Genomic DNA, 17919 nt, shown 5'->3' with positions numbered 1-17919 from the left:
TGACTTGGGACAGGCATATCGTAAATAATGTGGCGGGGTTAAACATGTTAGTGGGATCCCAACCCTCCCCCTAACCTGCGACAGTGGTATAACAGTACAACATAAGAATAAACTATAAAAATCAGTTGAAAAAGGCTTAACTCATCAGATGGACAAAAATACAAGTGGACGTGGCCGGGTATTTATACATCCCTACACAAAAAGACACAATTAACAGATCTGGGCTATTTCTAAAAAAATGATGCCTTTCCTTTAAACCTTAGTCAGTCTCTTGTATGATACTATATCTGTAATGTTTTTAGGTCAGATAATGTATTATGATTAGTTGGTCCTAACTACCAAAGACAAATGTGCTCTGTTTAAAAAATATTGTCCAAAATTGTACCTCAAAATGTCAGGAGTGTAACGCTTTTAGTGTGACATTTAGAAGAGAGCATGTCCATCCATTGATGATATAGAATAAATAAGGGCAGATACAATACCAAACAATATCTTTCATCCAACTATTATATCTTGACTATGATTTCTTGTTAAATTCTTCCATATATTTACATTTTTATGAGCCTCATAAGGTCATGAAGGTAAGTCAAATAAGTTTGTGTAAAAAAAAAAATGTTAGTAAAAGTCAGTATGCTGCCAGAAAATGTCTTTGTAGGTGAAATAACATGTTTCTGTACATCTTGCACGGTTTATTTTTTTTGTTTAGTATCATAGCTTGGCACAGGTGCATCCAGTTGACCCTGAAGTTCTACTACTGGAATATTATGGTTACAATAAGAGGACTACCCAGGTCTGTCAGGAGTGTAACAATTGGGTTAAGATGTATTTTTTTTAGAAACAATGTTGTTATAGTTGTTGTTTTTTCTTGAATTTCAGTGAACATTACCTGTTACAGTTTATCAGTAACAAACATGCCATTATTATGGCCTTCATTGCTTTTGTATGCTCAATAATTCAATGTCAGGAGTGTAACACAAAAAAATGCCTTATTTCAATCTTATAAGCAAAGGTAAGTTATTGGAAGAAAAACAAGCTGACAATTATTATAAAATGACATTACTACACCTCAGCTTAACACAGAATACAAGTCTACATCATTACTTTTGAAATTTTTGAACTAAAATTGCAATTGAACTAGCTTGTTTAAATGTATTACAGTCCTGACATACAAGTATTGAGCATAAACAAGCAATAAAGGCCATAATAATGGCATGTTTGTTACTGAAAATATGCAACAGATGGTGTTCACACTCAAATTCCAGAAAAGAAAACCAATAATAACAACATTGTTTCTATAAAAAACAACATGAATGTTACACTTAAACATTTTAAAGCGTTACACTCCTGACATTTTTGGGTACATTTTTGGACAATTTTTAATATACAGAGCACATACTGCTACCATCTTTGGTATTACGAACAAACTTATCATAACACATTATCTGACATAAAAACAGCATATATATAGTATCAAACAAGAGACTGAACAAGGTTTAAAGGAAAGCCATCTTTTTTTTTAAATAGACAATTAGCAAAATTTGTAAATATGTAAGAAGTATATAATTTTTTTTAACCTGTTCTTAATTTGCACTAAAATAATATGTGAAATATAAAGACTCTACATGATTTCAGGTCAGTTTCAGGTTAAAATATGGTAGCAATAAATTATGGTCAGGAGTGTAACATTTGTTACACTCCTGACAAGTTTCTGATGTAGCTTATCTATAACAAAATTCAATATGTAACATAATTGTAACATCTTTACAATGTAATGAGAAAGCCGATCTGTCTTGTAAAAGTGATTTTTCTGCACACTATTCACCAAAGATTCTTAAAAATTAAAGTGTAATTCTCATTAAACATGTTAAAGTTTGCTCTTTGCTCAGAAATTAAAAAAATATGTAATCAAATATCTAATAAATTTATTTATTTGCGAGATTGTAAATCTAAAATAGATATCATTACTGATTTTCTAAACATTCTATTAAAAAACAGTCTTACAGTTACTGAAAAAATATGTCAGGAGTGTAACAAAAGGATAAAAAACACATGTTTGTATTTTTTAAATGAAGAAAACTTAGAATTGACTGAAGCAATTGTTGTGAAATTTTCAGAGGATGTAATTAGATCATATATGTTTGCTTCCTTATACTTTTTATATAAAATTAAAGCTTTTGCAAAGAGATATAAAAACTTTTGAAATAAGATATTAAAGAATACACTAAAAATTGGTGAAATTTACATATTTAAAAAAAAACTGTTTATAAGTAAAAAAAAAATTGCAGGAAAATCATTTAGTACCTTTATTGCAACAAACAAAAAAATTACATTGATGTTTATATTCTTATTTATGTTTGTCAGTTGATATTATTATTTTGTTGTTTCCTTTGAAAAGTGGATGAATTCTTATGAGTAAAATGTTGTTAAAATTTTTGTTTTTATTATTTTGCATTAACCCTTGGTAGTTTTGTAAACTTGAATGTTTCTGGATTAAAGAAAAATGATAGAAAAAAGATTAGCAATGACTTATTTTTTGACCATGTTTGTCACACTTTGTCATCATTTTTTTTTTTAATAGGGATCTGAGAGTACTCCTAGTTATACTGCATTGTCAGCTATAAAAGGTCCGGAAATGACAACAAAAACAGTAGTTATTTTTGTCATTAAATGATATTGTTTACCCTTTTATGTGTAGGGAAAGAATATTAAAGATAAAGGGAAACTATGAACAGAAGAAATTAACAACAAAAATAGATTTACAAAGGTCAACAAAGCCTAAATGGTAAGTCCACTGTTAAAAAAAGTAATAGCCCTTGAGTAATGATTAAATATTTATTAAAATAAGATGTGGTACGATAAATGAGAAAACTATCCATCAGAGTTCAATTAAGTGGATGTAACCATTGTAATAACTTATTAGAGGCCAATGATGACCTGTTAGTAATTAAAAAACTCATACCCTATACATGATATAGTAATCTATAAAAGACAACGCTAACAAAATTTGAAATGAAGCATCAATTCAAACTTCAAATATACCAGACTAATTTATAAAAAAACAAAATATTATGAAAAACAAAAATGACGGATATGAACCAACATCAACCACTACAAGCTCCTGATATTGGACAGGCATAATATGGCTGAGTTGATATAAAAATAAGAAGCAGTCTGATTTCAAATAAGACTTTTCTCCAATAGAGATCAAATGACATTAAAGGAGGCTCGAGGGTATAAAAATTTCAGAAAAATATTAAATTTTTTTTTTCATAACTAATTTTATTTATAACTTTATTAGTTTTTACTTTATCATATGGTACAGAAATCATTCTTAAAAATCAATTCGTTTTGGCCCCAGACAACTTTTAAAATGTATATATCATTGAAAAAGCTCCAAATTATCTCCCTTTGGTGCAGAAATGCCATTTTTTGGCATGAGAATTGTAATATCTTTTTTAGCTCATCTGAGTGACCTATATTTTTTGTTATCATTTTCAACTAACTACTTGAAATAAACTATTGTAAAATTTAAGCGATTTCTGTAATTAAGTTCTTTTTTCATTTCAAAATTACCTCTATTTCTCCTATTAGTTCAACAGAAAAAAAAGTACCTTTACAAAAATGTATATATGCTTCTTTCAAAGGCGGATTGTGAGTGTGAATGAATGGTGTCCCCATTTTTTTAATTTAATTTTTCTATTTTTAGCTCACCTGACCTGAAAGGTCAAGTGAGCTTTTCTCATCACGTGGCGTCCGTTGTCTGTCGTCCGGCGTCCATCGTCCTGCGTCCGTCATCCGTAAACTTTTACAAAAATCTTCTCCTCTGAAACTACTGGGCCAAATTTAACCAAACTTGGCCACAATCATCCTTGGGGTTTCTAGTTTAAAAAATGTGTCCGATGACCTGGCCATCTAACCAAAATGGCCGCCATGGCTAAAAATAGAACACTGGGGTAAAATGTATATTTTGGCTTATATCTTTGAAACCAAAGCATCTAGAGCAAATCTGACCTGAGGTAAAATTGTTGATCAGGTCAAGATCTATCTGCCCAGAAATTTTCAGACAAATCGGACAACCTGTTGTTGGGTTGCTGCCCCTGAATTGGTTATTTTAAGGAAATTTTGCAGTTTTTGGTTATTATCTTGAATACTATTATAGATAGAGATAAACTGTTAACAGCAATAATGTTGAGCAAAGTTGACCTACAAATAAGTCAACATGACCAAAATTGTCAGTCAACCCCTTAAGGAGTTATTGCCCTTTATAGTCAATTTTTAACAACTTTTCGTCATTTTTTGTAACTTCTACAAAAATCTTTTTCTCTGAAACTACTTGGCCAAATTTAACCAAACTTGGCCACAATTATTATTGTGGTATTTAGTTTAAAAAATGTGTCTGATGACCCCGCCTACCAAACAAAATGGCCAACATGGCTAAAATTAGAACATAGTGGTAAAATGCAGTTTTTGCTTTATATCTTTGAAACTAAGACATTTAGGGCAAATCTTTCAAGATTCAAATGTCATTCAGAATAAGATCTATCCCCTCACAAATTTCAGATGAATCCGACAACCCGTTGTTGGGTTGCTGCCCTAAAATTAGTAATTTTAAGGAAATTTTGCAGTTTTTGGTTATTATCTTGAATACTATTATAGATAGAGATAAGCTGTAAACAGCAATAATATTCAGCAAAGTAAGATCTACAAATAAGTCAACATGATCAAAATTGTTAGAGGACCCCTTAAGGAGTTATTGCCCTTTATAGTCAATATTGAACAACTTTTCGTCATTTTTGTAACTTGTACAAAAATCTTCTTTTCTAAAACTATGGGCCAAATTTAACCAAACTTGGCTACAATCATTACTAGGGTATCTATTTAAAAAAAGTGTCTAATGACCCCACCTACCAACCAAGATTGGCCAACATCAGTAGATACAGTAACAGGTGAGCGACACAGGCTCTTGAGAGCCTCTAGTTCTATAAAGTATAAGATAAAAGTTCATTTATAGAAAAATATAGCGTAATTTTAATTAAGAAAAAAAATTGATTGAAACCTGCGAGCCCCCTTAATTTAACAAAAATAGTTCACTGTACAGCCTTTGACAATGAGCAAACGCTATACCGGACAGTGGTTTTAATAACAGCACAACATTTGAACAAATTGTAAAAATTTGTTGCAATGGGCTTAACTCAAAAGACTGCAACAAGGAACCAAACAATAACCAGTAATATGTAAATCATAGACGCAAAGCACTGAAATAAGAGTACTAACAATAGATATTTAAATGATAGTTTATTAAAATGTTCATAAACATGATAAAATAGCCATTTTATTGCTGTATTTCTCTTCACTGATATTTTTGAGTTTTGTGTATTTGTAGGTCAGACATCTCGGTTTTCATAGTCATCATTCAACAGATCAATACTGAACAGAAAACTTTGAAGATGATATTTTTCTCAATAGTGCGACTTTTTAAATTAATTTGAAATGGAACGTTTTTTTCCTACATTTAATAGAAAAAGGAAATTTCTACATAATGACTATAAACAAAAAGGAGTCATATCATCACGATCATAGATGCTCAAGAACTTGATCATGTAAATGCAACAATGTAATTATCAATTGAAAGAAGGAACAAATGAAAAAAATATTAGTATTTTGTTGTCCAAATAAACCTGCTTTGTCTTCTCATTTGAATCGCTCCATCCAATAAAGATGTACGGAGGAAGATCTTTGAAGAACAGATGGAAAAATGTTTTGTCTAAGAATTGCGGGAATATTCTAGTGGATGAAATAATTTATTGACTTGACTCTTATATAGTGGACTGAATAATTGTACATAGCAAGCAGCGAAAAAGAAAACTAAAACTGTAACACAAAAAGTGTTTAAATTATAAATTTGCAAATATAAGCATAATATTATGTACACCACAAAGGTATATCATTCAAATTGTTTGCATATTCATGTATTGCAATGAAGCTATAACAAAGAAAACCTTACCTCATGAAAAGAGTAAACTATTTAGTCAGAATATTTTTTTTCAGTTCTATTTTTCATTATAAAATAAACAAGACAAAGATTTCAAAACAATATTTTTTCATTTATTTAAACATGTCATCATTTTGTTTCAGTGAAAGAACTTTACTCTTTGACCTTAAATTTTATTATACATTCCAAAATCAGAATTATAATTATAATCTTTATTGTCATATTAACAAACAAAAAACATGTTTGTGACAAAATGAAAAAAAAAATTATATATATATATATATATATATAAAATATAAAACAAATTTGTATACATTTAAAACTTTTTACTACCAAACAGCATTCATTGCAACATACACATACTGTATATTTATATCTATATATTTATAATTTGAATCCCATAGGATTTTATTTTGTCCCATGGGATATTAAAAATCCCATGGGATAATAATAATCCCATGGGATTATTTTTGTCCCAAGGGACAACAAATATCCCATGGGACTACAATTATCCCATGGGACCAAAAAAAATCCCATGGGACCAAAAAAAATCCCATGGGATTTAACCAAAATCCCATGGGATAATGGTAAATCCCATGGGATTTTGCCCTGTCCCATGGGATAATGAAAATCCCATGTTTTTATAAATCAAATAGCAAAATAAATATAATAGTAACAGTAGAAAACTAATGAAATTATTGAATCCCATGTAATTCCCCACATTTTGGTTATATACATGACACTGTAGCTCTTATTTGAGGTGTTTTGCAAATTTAAAGTGTCCAGTGTTCATTGATAAAAATAAACAAAACAATGTCGAAATGTTCAGGACTTTATTAAAACTGTATGTGGGTAAGTTTATGCAAGCATACGATTTGTATTGCGTCTTACACTTTGAGAAGCAAATAATCTTTAACTACTTTATTAAAATATTGTGTAAAAACGTTAATTATGAGCTATGAAAATCAAGTGGCTCGAAAAAATTTCTGAGTAAGTTTTAAAAAATTTCAAAGTAATATTGTTTACAGTGAGTTAGCTTTCATTAGTCTTCACTATCCTATAGATTAACAACTTTTGGTAATATTTATAATTTAGAATCTTCAATGAAGGTGGAGCACGAATGCACAGTTAATTAATTATATTGATGTGCCTTTTGTATGCAAGAGTGACATTCCTTTGAATTATGTGCTGATTCGAAAAATTGTTATGCGAATGTTGTCTCCCTTTAACAGATTCATTATTTTATAATTAAGTTTAGGTTTCAGATTTGATTTTGAATAATGATAAACTGTATCAATTCAATATGCTTTAGTTTTTTTATATTGGTGTATCAAATACATGGATTTACGAATATAATTTCATAAATTTGAAACATTTAAAAGGATTACATACCAATATAAAGATTACATACCAATATAAAGAACCGTTCATCATTTATGAAAAAGACTATAAATGAAAGTCAAATTACTTATCTCCCCTTCATGATATATTGATTGGGAAATTAGCCAGAGTTATCCAATATTAATCACAGAGAGGGACTAGCAAGCAATTATAAAGTGTAGCTTATTTGACGTTGAAACATTTTTTCACTATAAACGAATGTTACTTTATACAAATATTAGGACTTTGTTAGCTAAATCTACAAATTTTATTAGATATTATGAATTTTTATTATAATAGATCAACATGCTACGATGAAACTAGCTGTTAAACAGACTTTTCATTGGAGAAAAGAAACGAATTAATGCACTCATTATCATATCCTCTTCCCTCATTCTAATATTTCACTTTCAGGAGGTTTTATTCCACATAGTGGTTTAGGTTTTAATTTTTTCTGAAGTGTTTTGTGAGATAACGTATTTTATTTATGCTGTTAATAAAGTAATCTTACAGCATCGGTATAATTTATACTGCTGAAATTCAAAGAACAAATTAGGCAATATATTGATAACCATTGAAGTGCATGCAGTTTTTCTATGCAATCAAATTCCGCATCGGTTGTGGCGTAGAAGCCTTAGTACTTGCATCGAATGTGGTTCGTGACCAGATGAACTCACAGATTACCATAAGGCGTTTCTCTGCAAGCTCCAATAAGATATACGTAATCAATAAAGGTATGTCCCAGATTGACCACAACTTTACTTTTTTAAACTCTTATACCTCACAATATCGTCTCATTTGTTTATAGGACCTTACCACAGAAATGTACTTAGAGGAAACGATTAAAGAAGATGATGTTAATAAGAGAAAAAAGATGAAAGCAGTAAAGGTATTTGCGGCTGTAATCCGCTTCCTTCGAGATACGTTACTAGACGCGTTAATGACTTCAGGTGAAGAGTGTAAAAACATTCAGTGGGTCATTACTGTTCCTGCAATTTGGGATTTGAGAGCAAAGCAGTTTATGAGAGAATGTGCTAAAGAGGTAATAAGTTTTACCATAATCTTATGTGATTCATATCAATTAGTAATTACAATATAGATATTTGCATATGGATATTTATTGTATATCAATGGACATTCGAGCTGATCACAAGTGAATATGTAACCTGTAAAAATAAAATAACAAAAGTACAGAACTTTAAGAAAGTTCAAAACGAAATTTCCCTTAACAAATTGTTCTGATGTTTATACAACCGCATATATCACGTTGTCGTCGTCTTCGTCAGCGTTGTCCGAAGACACTTGGTTTCCGGACAAAAGTGTAGTGAATATATCTCTATGAACTTTAAACACAAGGTTTGAAACCACGAAAATGTGGTTTGGATTGATTTAGGGGTTATGATCCTTACAGTTTATGAATTAGTGGCATAACAACGCCATTGGCGATTGCCAAATAAAATTGATCACAAGATATAACAACATGGATCTTAATATAAATTTGATACTAAACAGAATACAATAAACTTGTGGCCAAGATGTTATGCCACAAACATAAGGTGTCAATATTTTTTTGTACACCAGATCCGGATTTCGACAATAAATGTCTCTTCAGTGATGTTAGGGATCGAAACGGTATTTGGAAGGCCATATAAAAAGTACCCTCATTTTAAGAAAAAGTACCCTCATTTTTAGATAAACTCTTGACTTTTAAGAGTCAATATAGGATGAACGGATCATATAAACCGGAGGGAAAAAATGATACAAGCCCAAACGAAAAAATATAAACGAGTCTAAATTGAAAACTACGTTCAAACCTATGATTGCGTTGGATAAAAACCGCAATTTTTATTCGTGTGCATATAAAACAATTTTCGTTGTAGAAGGGTCTAAAAACAGCAGAAACAACATTTTCCAAAAGACCAAAAAAGTGCAAAAGTATATTTAAACAAAACGCATTTGACTAACAGGTCGAACAACTGATGTTCTTAAACCCTTAGATATATAATAGGCAAAAACTGCTAATATGGCAGGAGATACACACTGAATACGAAGTGTAAATTATTATATGAAGTATTGTGCAATAGCAGGAAATCTTCAATTGCACAGTATTGCGCTATAGCACAGTATTGCGCAATTGCAAGAAATCTTCAATTTCACAGTAATGCGCAACAGCAAGAAATCATCAATAGCACAGAAATGCGCAACAGCAAGAAATCTTCAATTGCACAGTATTGCACAAGAGCATAGTACTAGGTTGTATCACAATATTGCACAATATCACAGTAATGAACAATAGCACAGTATTGCACAATATCACAGTATTGCGCAATTGTAAGAAATTTTCCATTGAAAATCAAAACAAATATTTCAACCCATTTCAAATTTTTAAGATCTTTCATCACATTTATTTTGTGTCAGACACCCAAATTATGATAACTATCCAAATTCAGACAGTATCAAGCTTGAATAGTGTCTTCAAACTTGCACCAAATGTTCAGACGTTACGCACGTTATTGTCAGTTTGTTTTAGATTTATGAGTTTGACTGTCCCTTTGGTATCTTTCGTCCCTCTTTTATTGCGTCAATACCGTGTATTCAACAAGTCCACACTTATATTATAAACAGCTTTTCTATAAAATCATAATAGCAAAAATATATGAAACTTATATCCATAGACTATACAGGTAAACACTATTTCGAAAAAAAGTACAAATTGTTTTATCATATTTTACTATAGTCTAAAATAAAGACAACATTTTGACAAAACGTCAAAAATTTGCTTGTCAGACGCATAATAACTTTAGCAGGGGTGTTTGTATTCTTCAAAACAGTGTTATATCCACGAAAATTCGAATGAATGATATGTTTTATATATAAAGTATTACAATATTACTGAATATGCGTTCCTGTAACGACCAACGCTATTTTTTGGCAAAAACAAATAGTGTTGATTATGGTCAGATTTTGGAAAATGTTAAATTATCAAAATTTATAGGTTTTCAAATATGAGATTACATGATATTTCGTTTGTGTAAATTATGCTTACAAAAGTACATACATAGACCATATCAAAATCGATTTTTTTGCAGCACTCACACTTCAATTTTGTTTTTATTTCTCTGCAATAAGATTCGCATGTATAGAACTTGAAAATTGGGCCTAAAGCGTGCCATTTGCAATATACTTCTCCACATCATACAAGATGAGATAAGATACGAGATGAATTATAATTAACCTTTTTTCTGACAATCGTTTCATTTCTTAATCTAATTGTACCGCTATTAAAGAAAGTAAATTGAATTTTATAAGCAAGACCCGTTTAACTTGTAATCCCGACAAACTTTTTATATTAAAGTAAAATATGTATCTTCCTCCTTTTCGGATCTAAATGGGGAAACATTGCAATTTATTACGTTTTATGTCAATTGGTCTCTGGTTGAGAGTTGTCTCATTGGCACTCATCATACCGTATATATCTTCTCATTTCATATAGATTTATGTATTACCCAAATACGATATATTTTGTTGTTTGTTGCTAACGTTACTTTCAGTGGGAAATATTTCATGCATATTCAGTACAACCATACATTAAGAAGTATCCATATCAAAGTGCAGAGTTATTAGTTTCAATGGACATTATATTTTCTTATCCCAGGAATAGATTACCTTAGTCGTATTAGGCACTTCTTTTTGGATCTGAGCGTCACTGATGAGTCTTATAAAGACGAAATGCGCGTCTGGCGTACTAAAAATTTAATCCTGGTACCTTTGATAACTACCTATACAATGTTTACAAAAATGCAGTATCTGTATTTTATAAATTCTGACAATCTAGGCAAAACCTCCAACAAAGAGGCACACCCACAGAGTCGTGTCTATTTATAATTGTTTTAATTTTAAACAAGTAATTCCAGATTTTTAAAAGCATGGATGTAAAACGCACACTTTTAAAGTACATCCATTTTATATCAATCAATATCTAAAAATTATTCATTTCCAATACTAAATCAACATATTACCTTAAATTATGATAGAGCGAACAGTACATAGCTTTTCAGAAAGCTCAAACCTGTTTTAATTCTTAAATTCGATTGTGTTTATTTTCCGTAGGCAGGAATAGATCACAACCAGCTCATGTTAGCACTGGAACCAGAAGCAGCTTCTATTTACTGTCGAATGGTACCAGTTGGTGTTCAAACAGAAGGTGATGGGAGTAAAAGTATTGCAGAAATGGCACCAGGAGCACAATTCATTGTGCTTGACCAAGGAGGTACAATGTTTTATATTTGGCAAAAATAATTGAATGGAATATATTTTCGCAATATCTAGAAGTTAAGCAATTTGGTAGTTGTTTTCTATGTACAACAGTAAAAAGGTCGTTTTTTTGCATCAAAATTGTTTATTAAATTAAACATTATTTATTGTACTTTCCAGGTGGGACAACTGATATTGCTGTACATGAAGTGACAGGGGAGAACACACTTAAAGAGGTGCACCCGGCTTGTGGAGGTCACTGGGGAGGAATAACAGTTAATAAACAGTTTTATAATTTTCTGGAAGAGATATTTGGTAATGATGTTATAAATATCATCAAAGAAAGAAATCCGTCGGCATTTTATTCACTACTACGTAACTTTGAAAATGCAAAGACATCATTCAAAACAGAAGATGAAGGCGAACCGGAAGGGCAAGTAAGACTTAGATTACCTATTGAATGGACCGAGACTTTCGAGGCCATTAGATCACTTTCGTTGCCTGAGGCTGTAAAAAAAACGAATTTCAAAGATCGGGTAAAAATTAACAGAGATATATTTCGAATCAAAAACAATTTGATTAAAACTTTCTACGATTATTCTCTTGAAAATGTTATTCGAGAACTAGAGAGATTGCTATCGAAAAGGGAATTAAAGGGGGTCAAAACGTTGTTGGTTGTTGGTGGACATTCAGCTTCAACAGTTCTAACCGATGCGCTCAAAACGAAATTCCCAAACATTGGAATGGTCATTCCTAAAGATCCGGAACTAGCGGTATTAAAAGGTGCTGTTATGTTCGGATGTGATCCTGGAACAATAACTAGTCGCGTTGCAAGATTCACATATGGTATCGGAACAACACGAGCATTTAGAGACGGTGATCCAGAATCAAAGAAAATTATTGTAGACGGTGTTGAACGGTGCACAGATGTTTTTGATAAACATATAGAAATAGGTCAGATTCTGGAAGTTGGAGAGGACAAATATCTCGAAGAACAGGAATATGTTCCTCTATATAAAGATCAGGCTAGCGTAAATTTTACTTTTTATGATACTTTGAGTAAATCACCAAAGTATGTCACAGATGACGGCTGTCGCCGGATTGGGTCATTGCACTTTAAACTAACTGAGCGGATGACAGGGAAGCGAACCATGGCTTTGAAAATCAATAACAGTGGCACAGAACTTGTATCTCTTATAACCGAAAAAGGAACAGAAAACGAAAGTAAAGGTTATTTCCGACTACTTTCCGAATCAGAGTTTGGCTATACTTGAAGGTCTGCATAATAAATTACAGTTACATAATGTCTTGCTCCTTGTGATTACTCATCAATACATTGTCACTTGTGAAGTTGATGTAACCTTCTGGAACATATGAGTTCCAAAACTACCATACACCAGTTTTCCGAATGTAGCTGTGTCTTTTAATCTTGAATTAGTTTGACGTCTGTATGTGTCTGTTAGTTTGTTGTTTTTTTGGGTTTTTTTGTTTTTATTTTTGTTTTTCGTTTTGTTTTTTATTTTGTTTGCTTGGGGGGGGGGGGGGGGTAGTAGATTGTCTATCTTTCTTTCATCTTTTTATTTTGATCATGTCTATATTTTAATTGTTTTCTTTTTTTCATTACACTCTGCACTCCCCTCTGTTTGCGTACCTAATTGTCATTCTTATACCATTCCAAGAGTTTTTGTATCGTTTTAGTTTATGGCTCTTTAACGTTTGATGCTTTCAAAATTTCCGAAATGATTATATTGCTGATAACTTTATTTTCCGTAGAAAAACATTTGGTTTAGTTTTATTAACTTTTACCTCAGACTGTATCTAAATGTTGACTGCAAGAAACTTTTCTATTTCTGAGTAAAATACTAAAAATGGGAGAAAACCCGCAAATTTTACAATAAACGGTATCTCGGAATTGATTATAGACCGTATATGAACTGAAATCTTCCTAACTCACCATAAGTACATTTATTAGTATAGAAAATGAATTAATCAAAATTTATTGGCAGATGATTTTTCTTGACAATAAAGAAATTTACATCAAAAGTTGCATTAAGTTCTATGAGGGTTGACAAACCAGGAGAAGTCTATCTTTCTCTTGACTATTGTTATTGCAATTCCACCTACTATCATCGATTTTTATACATCCACTTTTTGATGAGCTATTTTTTATCACCTGCAACAGTACGAAGTTCATTTATCAATAAAAATTGAAAAATTGGAATTTGTTTTCTCTTTTAATTTTGCTCTGAGTGCCATCTCTTCATTGGAATGAAACTTTTGTTTTAGTTTAGTAAAGTTCCAATAATTGAAATTTGCTTAAACGTTTTTGAAGTCTAGAAAATAACTACAGACTGTATATAAATGTTAACAACACAACGAGGACGGAATGTAAGCTTGCTTTGTCTTGTCTTTACGGATGTTTGTCGTATGCGTGACAAGACAACACTTGTACGGAGTATATATAACAAATCTTTTTTATGATTATTTGTATACTAAAATTTGAGTGAGTGAATAGAACTGTGATGATTTTAGATCATAGGTTCAATAGTTCACCTTAGACAGCAACCATTTGATTTTCAAGAGGCGGGGGGGGGGGGGGGGGGGGCTATGGGTTTTTTTTCTGTACAAGCTGTTTTTTTTTTTGCCTACGGCGAAAAACAATCTATTTTTTTCGACACAAGTCGAAAACAATTGTTTTCTTTCAATTGTAGTATTACATATAGTGGCAGCTGAGGATGAAATAAACAATTTTTTTTTCTCGGAATCAAAAACAAATTATTTTTTTCTCCAAAAACTGGAAACAAACTTTTTTTCCAAAAAAAAAACATATCCCCCCCCCCCCCCCCCCGAAAATCAAATGGTTGCTGCCTTAGTTACAGTTTGGCAGAAGCCTTAATTTATACATTTGTATAATACTTTAACATAGAAAGAATCAGATGTTTCGCGGGTGAACTTTGGGTCAGGTCAAATTTGAAGGGGTGTATCAAAGGAAACTGTTATATGAATTAAGAGGCACTTTGATAGAACACCCCTCCTTTAAGAATGGTATAGCTACCATTAGGGTATATAATTAGGAGAGATTCCTTCCTCCGGGTCGATTTTTATACATTTAGAAGACGAAGACCTGAAGTTACTGTACGTTGTTATTAGAGATCGTTTTCTCTTATGATAGTTATTAGTACTTGAGGGTACAAAAAAATCATCAAAAAATGTTTTTTCATTACATATAAATTTTATTTATTTCACTATTAGTTGTTACTTTATGCTATGGTACAAAAATCAATTCGTTTTGGCCCCAGATGACTTTTAAAAAATGTTGATATCATTGAAAATACTCCAAATTATCTCCCTTTGGTGAAAACAATGCCATTTTTTTGTTTTAAAATTGCAATATCTTTTTCAGACGTAGTCGGTATAAGTTTCGGTTTGTGTCCTTTAAACTTAAGGACGCTTAACTATGGCAACAGAATACGCATGCTCGAAAATCCTTTCTGTGATTGGACAAAATGCTGTCATGGTGGGTGATTTTGTTGTGTTTGAAAAAAACGTCTCGTTAATTATATCGTGATGGAAAGCAAGTGAAAAAACTATAAATTTATGAACTAGATCTTACAAAGATTTATATTTTTATTAAATTAGCTCCAATAGCTCTTTGCATTCGTGACAGCTGTTTATTCGGGACAATTATATAATTTTTAATGTAAACTTTGTTGTACGAACGTACATGACTTTTAGAACGCACCTACGCATGTGATATTTCCGCGGGGTTTTGGTGAATGTAAACAGAACTATACGAGGACCGAGAATACTGAACACAAACAGAGAAAACGTTATTTAAATGGTATCTTTGTGCTTCTGAAGGTTATCACGCTTCTGAAGGTTATCACGAAACCTTTTTTTTTATCAGCAATCAAAGACGGGCTTCAAAGTTATTGTGAAACTGCCTATTATGGAACGCCGGAACTGTCTTATAGTGTAACTATTTAATGTATTTTGTCGATTTGCCTTTACGTCCTGTCATTTCTTCTTTATGTTATGTGCAGATGCCTTTATTTCCTGACACGGCATCTCTTTGTTATGTAAAACTAGTAATTTGTTTGGTCAAACAATTGTATGATTTGTCATTACTAAACTTTGTTGTGTAAAATATGCATTACATTATGCTGTAACTACTATATATTCTGTGAATACTTCGAAACTTTATGATCAACCACCTATACATTCTGTCATATTTCATCTATGCTGTGTCTGTTCTTCTTTTACGTAATATAATTGCATCCTGTCTCAAGTGTTATTGTTATGTCAAATGTTCTAAAGCTTTTGTTTTGATACACCTTTGTTCTATGTACATCTCATGATATTATAGTCTTTTGGCGTTATGTTGTGTTTATACATATGTATCTTCGGTGAAAAACACAATACATCATGGTATAATTCCTATGCGTTTTGCCGAACAGTTGATACTCTCTGTGAGCATTCATTACGTCATGTGCAAATGCCTTTTATATTATGTGCAAACAACTAATACGTTTTGTGCAAGCATCGTTTACCTTATGTGCAAACATCGTTTACCGTATGTGCAAACACCTATTACGTTATGTGCAAATACCTATTAGGTTATGTCTAAAAACTACATCATTATGTGCAAACACTATTACGTTATGTGCAAATACCCCTTGCATTATGTGCAAACACCATGTAAGTTATGTGCAAATGCCTATTACATTATGTCCAAACATCTATTACGTTATGTGCAAACACCTATTACGTTATGTCCAAACACCTATTACGTTCTGGTAAACGCTTTTTTGACACAGATTAAAACAAAACGCATCAATGATATGCATTTTAAAAATGAAGAAAATTAAAAGTTTGACCTTTCTAACAAACTGTGAATTTTTATATTAATCATTTTGATTGGTGTAAAAATGCTATATACATACAATGTATCTAGTTTTATGGGAAATTATTTTGCTCTACTTAAAGAGTGTGCGTTATGCATCCATGCTTTAAAAATTTGTTTACTTTTCTTGTTGAACATTGTGACAAATATACAGACACGACTTTAGTTTTCAAGAGGTGCAACCGAAAGGAACAATTCGATATAAAAAGAAAGATGTGGTATGAATGCCAATGTGACAACTCTTCACAAGAGACCAGGATGATTTGTTATTACCCTCCCAGTAGGGTTTTCATCTAGCGAGAAAAGTGTACTAGATTAATGCTACAAATGTAATTACGTCTCCCACGATTCATGTAGCAGCTAAGGAATCCTACAAATGTTTAAGATTTTATTTTCGTTTATTTCCTTTAACAGTTGTGAATATTATTATGAATAACCTTCCTAAGACTTATTGTTTCCTCCGTCCCTGACAAGGCATGTTGAGACGAGTGGGTGTCCTGAAAAGGGGTGGTCAGGTGACCCGCCCCTCTTATCTGACAAATTTTTTTAAAACTAACAAGGAAGTTGGAAAAATTTGATCCGATTTTTGATCAGACAGATAGAATGGTGTAACAAAAAGCTGCATTTTCTCCAAAAAAACTTTTGTTTTCATATTAAGAACTGTAATCTGTAATCTACAAAAATGACGCATACACATATATTTTTTTTAAATGAAAGGGTTATCAGCCTTGTTTCACCTTCGCTGGCCATACTCGAAATTAAATCCCGCAACTTGAAACTCCAGATGATGACTTTCATTTATCCGTATTTGGTCCGGTAACTTTCCGAACCGTGTCATCAAGAACGATACAAAAAAATACATATTATAGTAAATTGAAATGTTTTCTTCTATTATTTCTTGTATAAGTGATATGCATATCGTTTATTTTGTTGTCTATAAGAATAAATAAATAATTTCGTTGCTAAAATGGTCATCATAACATAATTTTCCCTTTGAATTTCAGAAAAAAAAACCTGACTATCTATACAAAAATGTGGTATGAATGCCAATGAGACAATTCTCCACGAGAGACCAAATGACAAAGAAATAAATAACAATAGATCTTATTATGGCCTTTAACAAAAAAAAACATACCGCATAGTCATCTAATCTTTTTATTTTTCTACCCAATTTAATTCTTCACCAGTTTTAAAAAAATGGTTACAGTTAAGTAATTCGCTTTTATCCTGTAATTAGCTAGTTATTGTATACAAATAACAGATAAACAACTTTTTTTTTTTGCATTGTTTGTACATGTACAAATAAATTTTCCTACTATCCGTTTCCATGTTGATCAATCGGTAATATGGATATTTCTTTCTGGGTAATAGTTCATTTTGGGGTTTTCTT

At 31.5% G+C, this 17919-nt stretch overlaps 1 protein-coding gene across 1 annotated transcript in view; it reads left to right on the top strand.

Annotated features, from left to right (window-relative positions):
* The window catches only part of LOC139484875 (heat shock 70 kDa protein 12A-like), a 44565-nt gene extending 31635 nt beyond the window's left edge, over positions 1 to 12930 (top strand). Inside the window, exons 7-9 of the mRNA XM_071268894.1 lie at positions 8181 to 8414; positions 11483 to 11642; positions 11807 to 12930. Of these exons, the coding sequence (XP_071124995.1) occupies positions 8181 to 8414; positions 11483 to 11642; positions 11807 to 12900 (1488 nt within the window). The 3' untranslated portion in view covers positions 12901 to 12930. The remainder of the gene's footprint in view (positions 1 to 8180; positions 8415 to 11482; positions 11643 to 11806) is intronic.
* Positions 12931 to 17919: the final 4989 nt, after the last annotated feature.

Source organism: Mytilus edulis, chromosome 8 (assembly GCF_963676685.1).
Source record: "Mytilus edulis chromosome 8, xbMytEdul2.2, whole genome shotgun sequence".
In the NCBI taxonomy this organism is placed as follows: Eukaryota; Metazoa; Mollusca; class Bivalvia; order Mytilida; family Mytilidae; genus Mytilus; species Mytilus edulis.
This window is presented reverse-complemented; position numbering and strand designations above follow the sequence as displayed.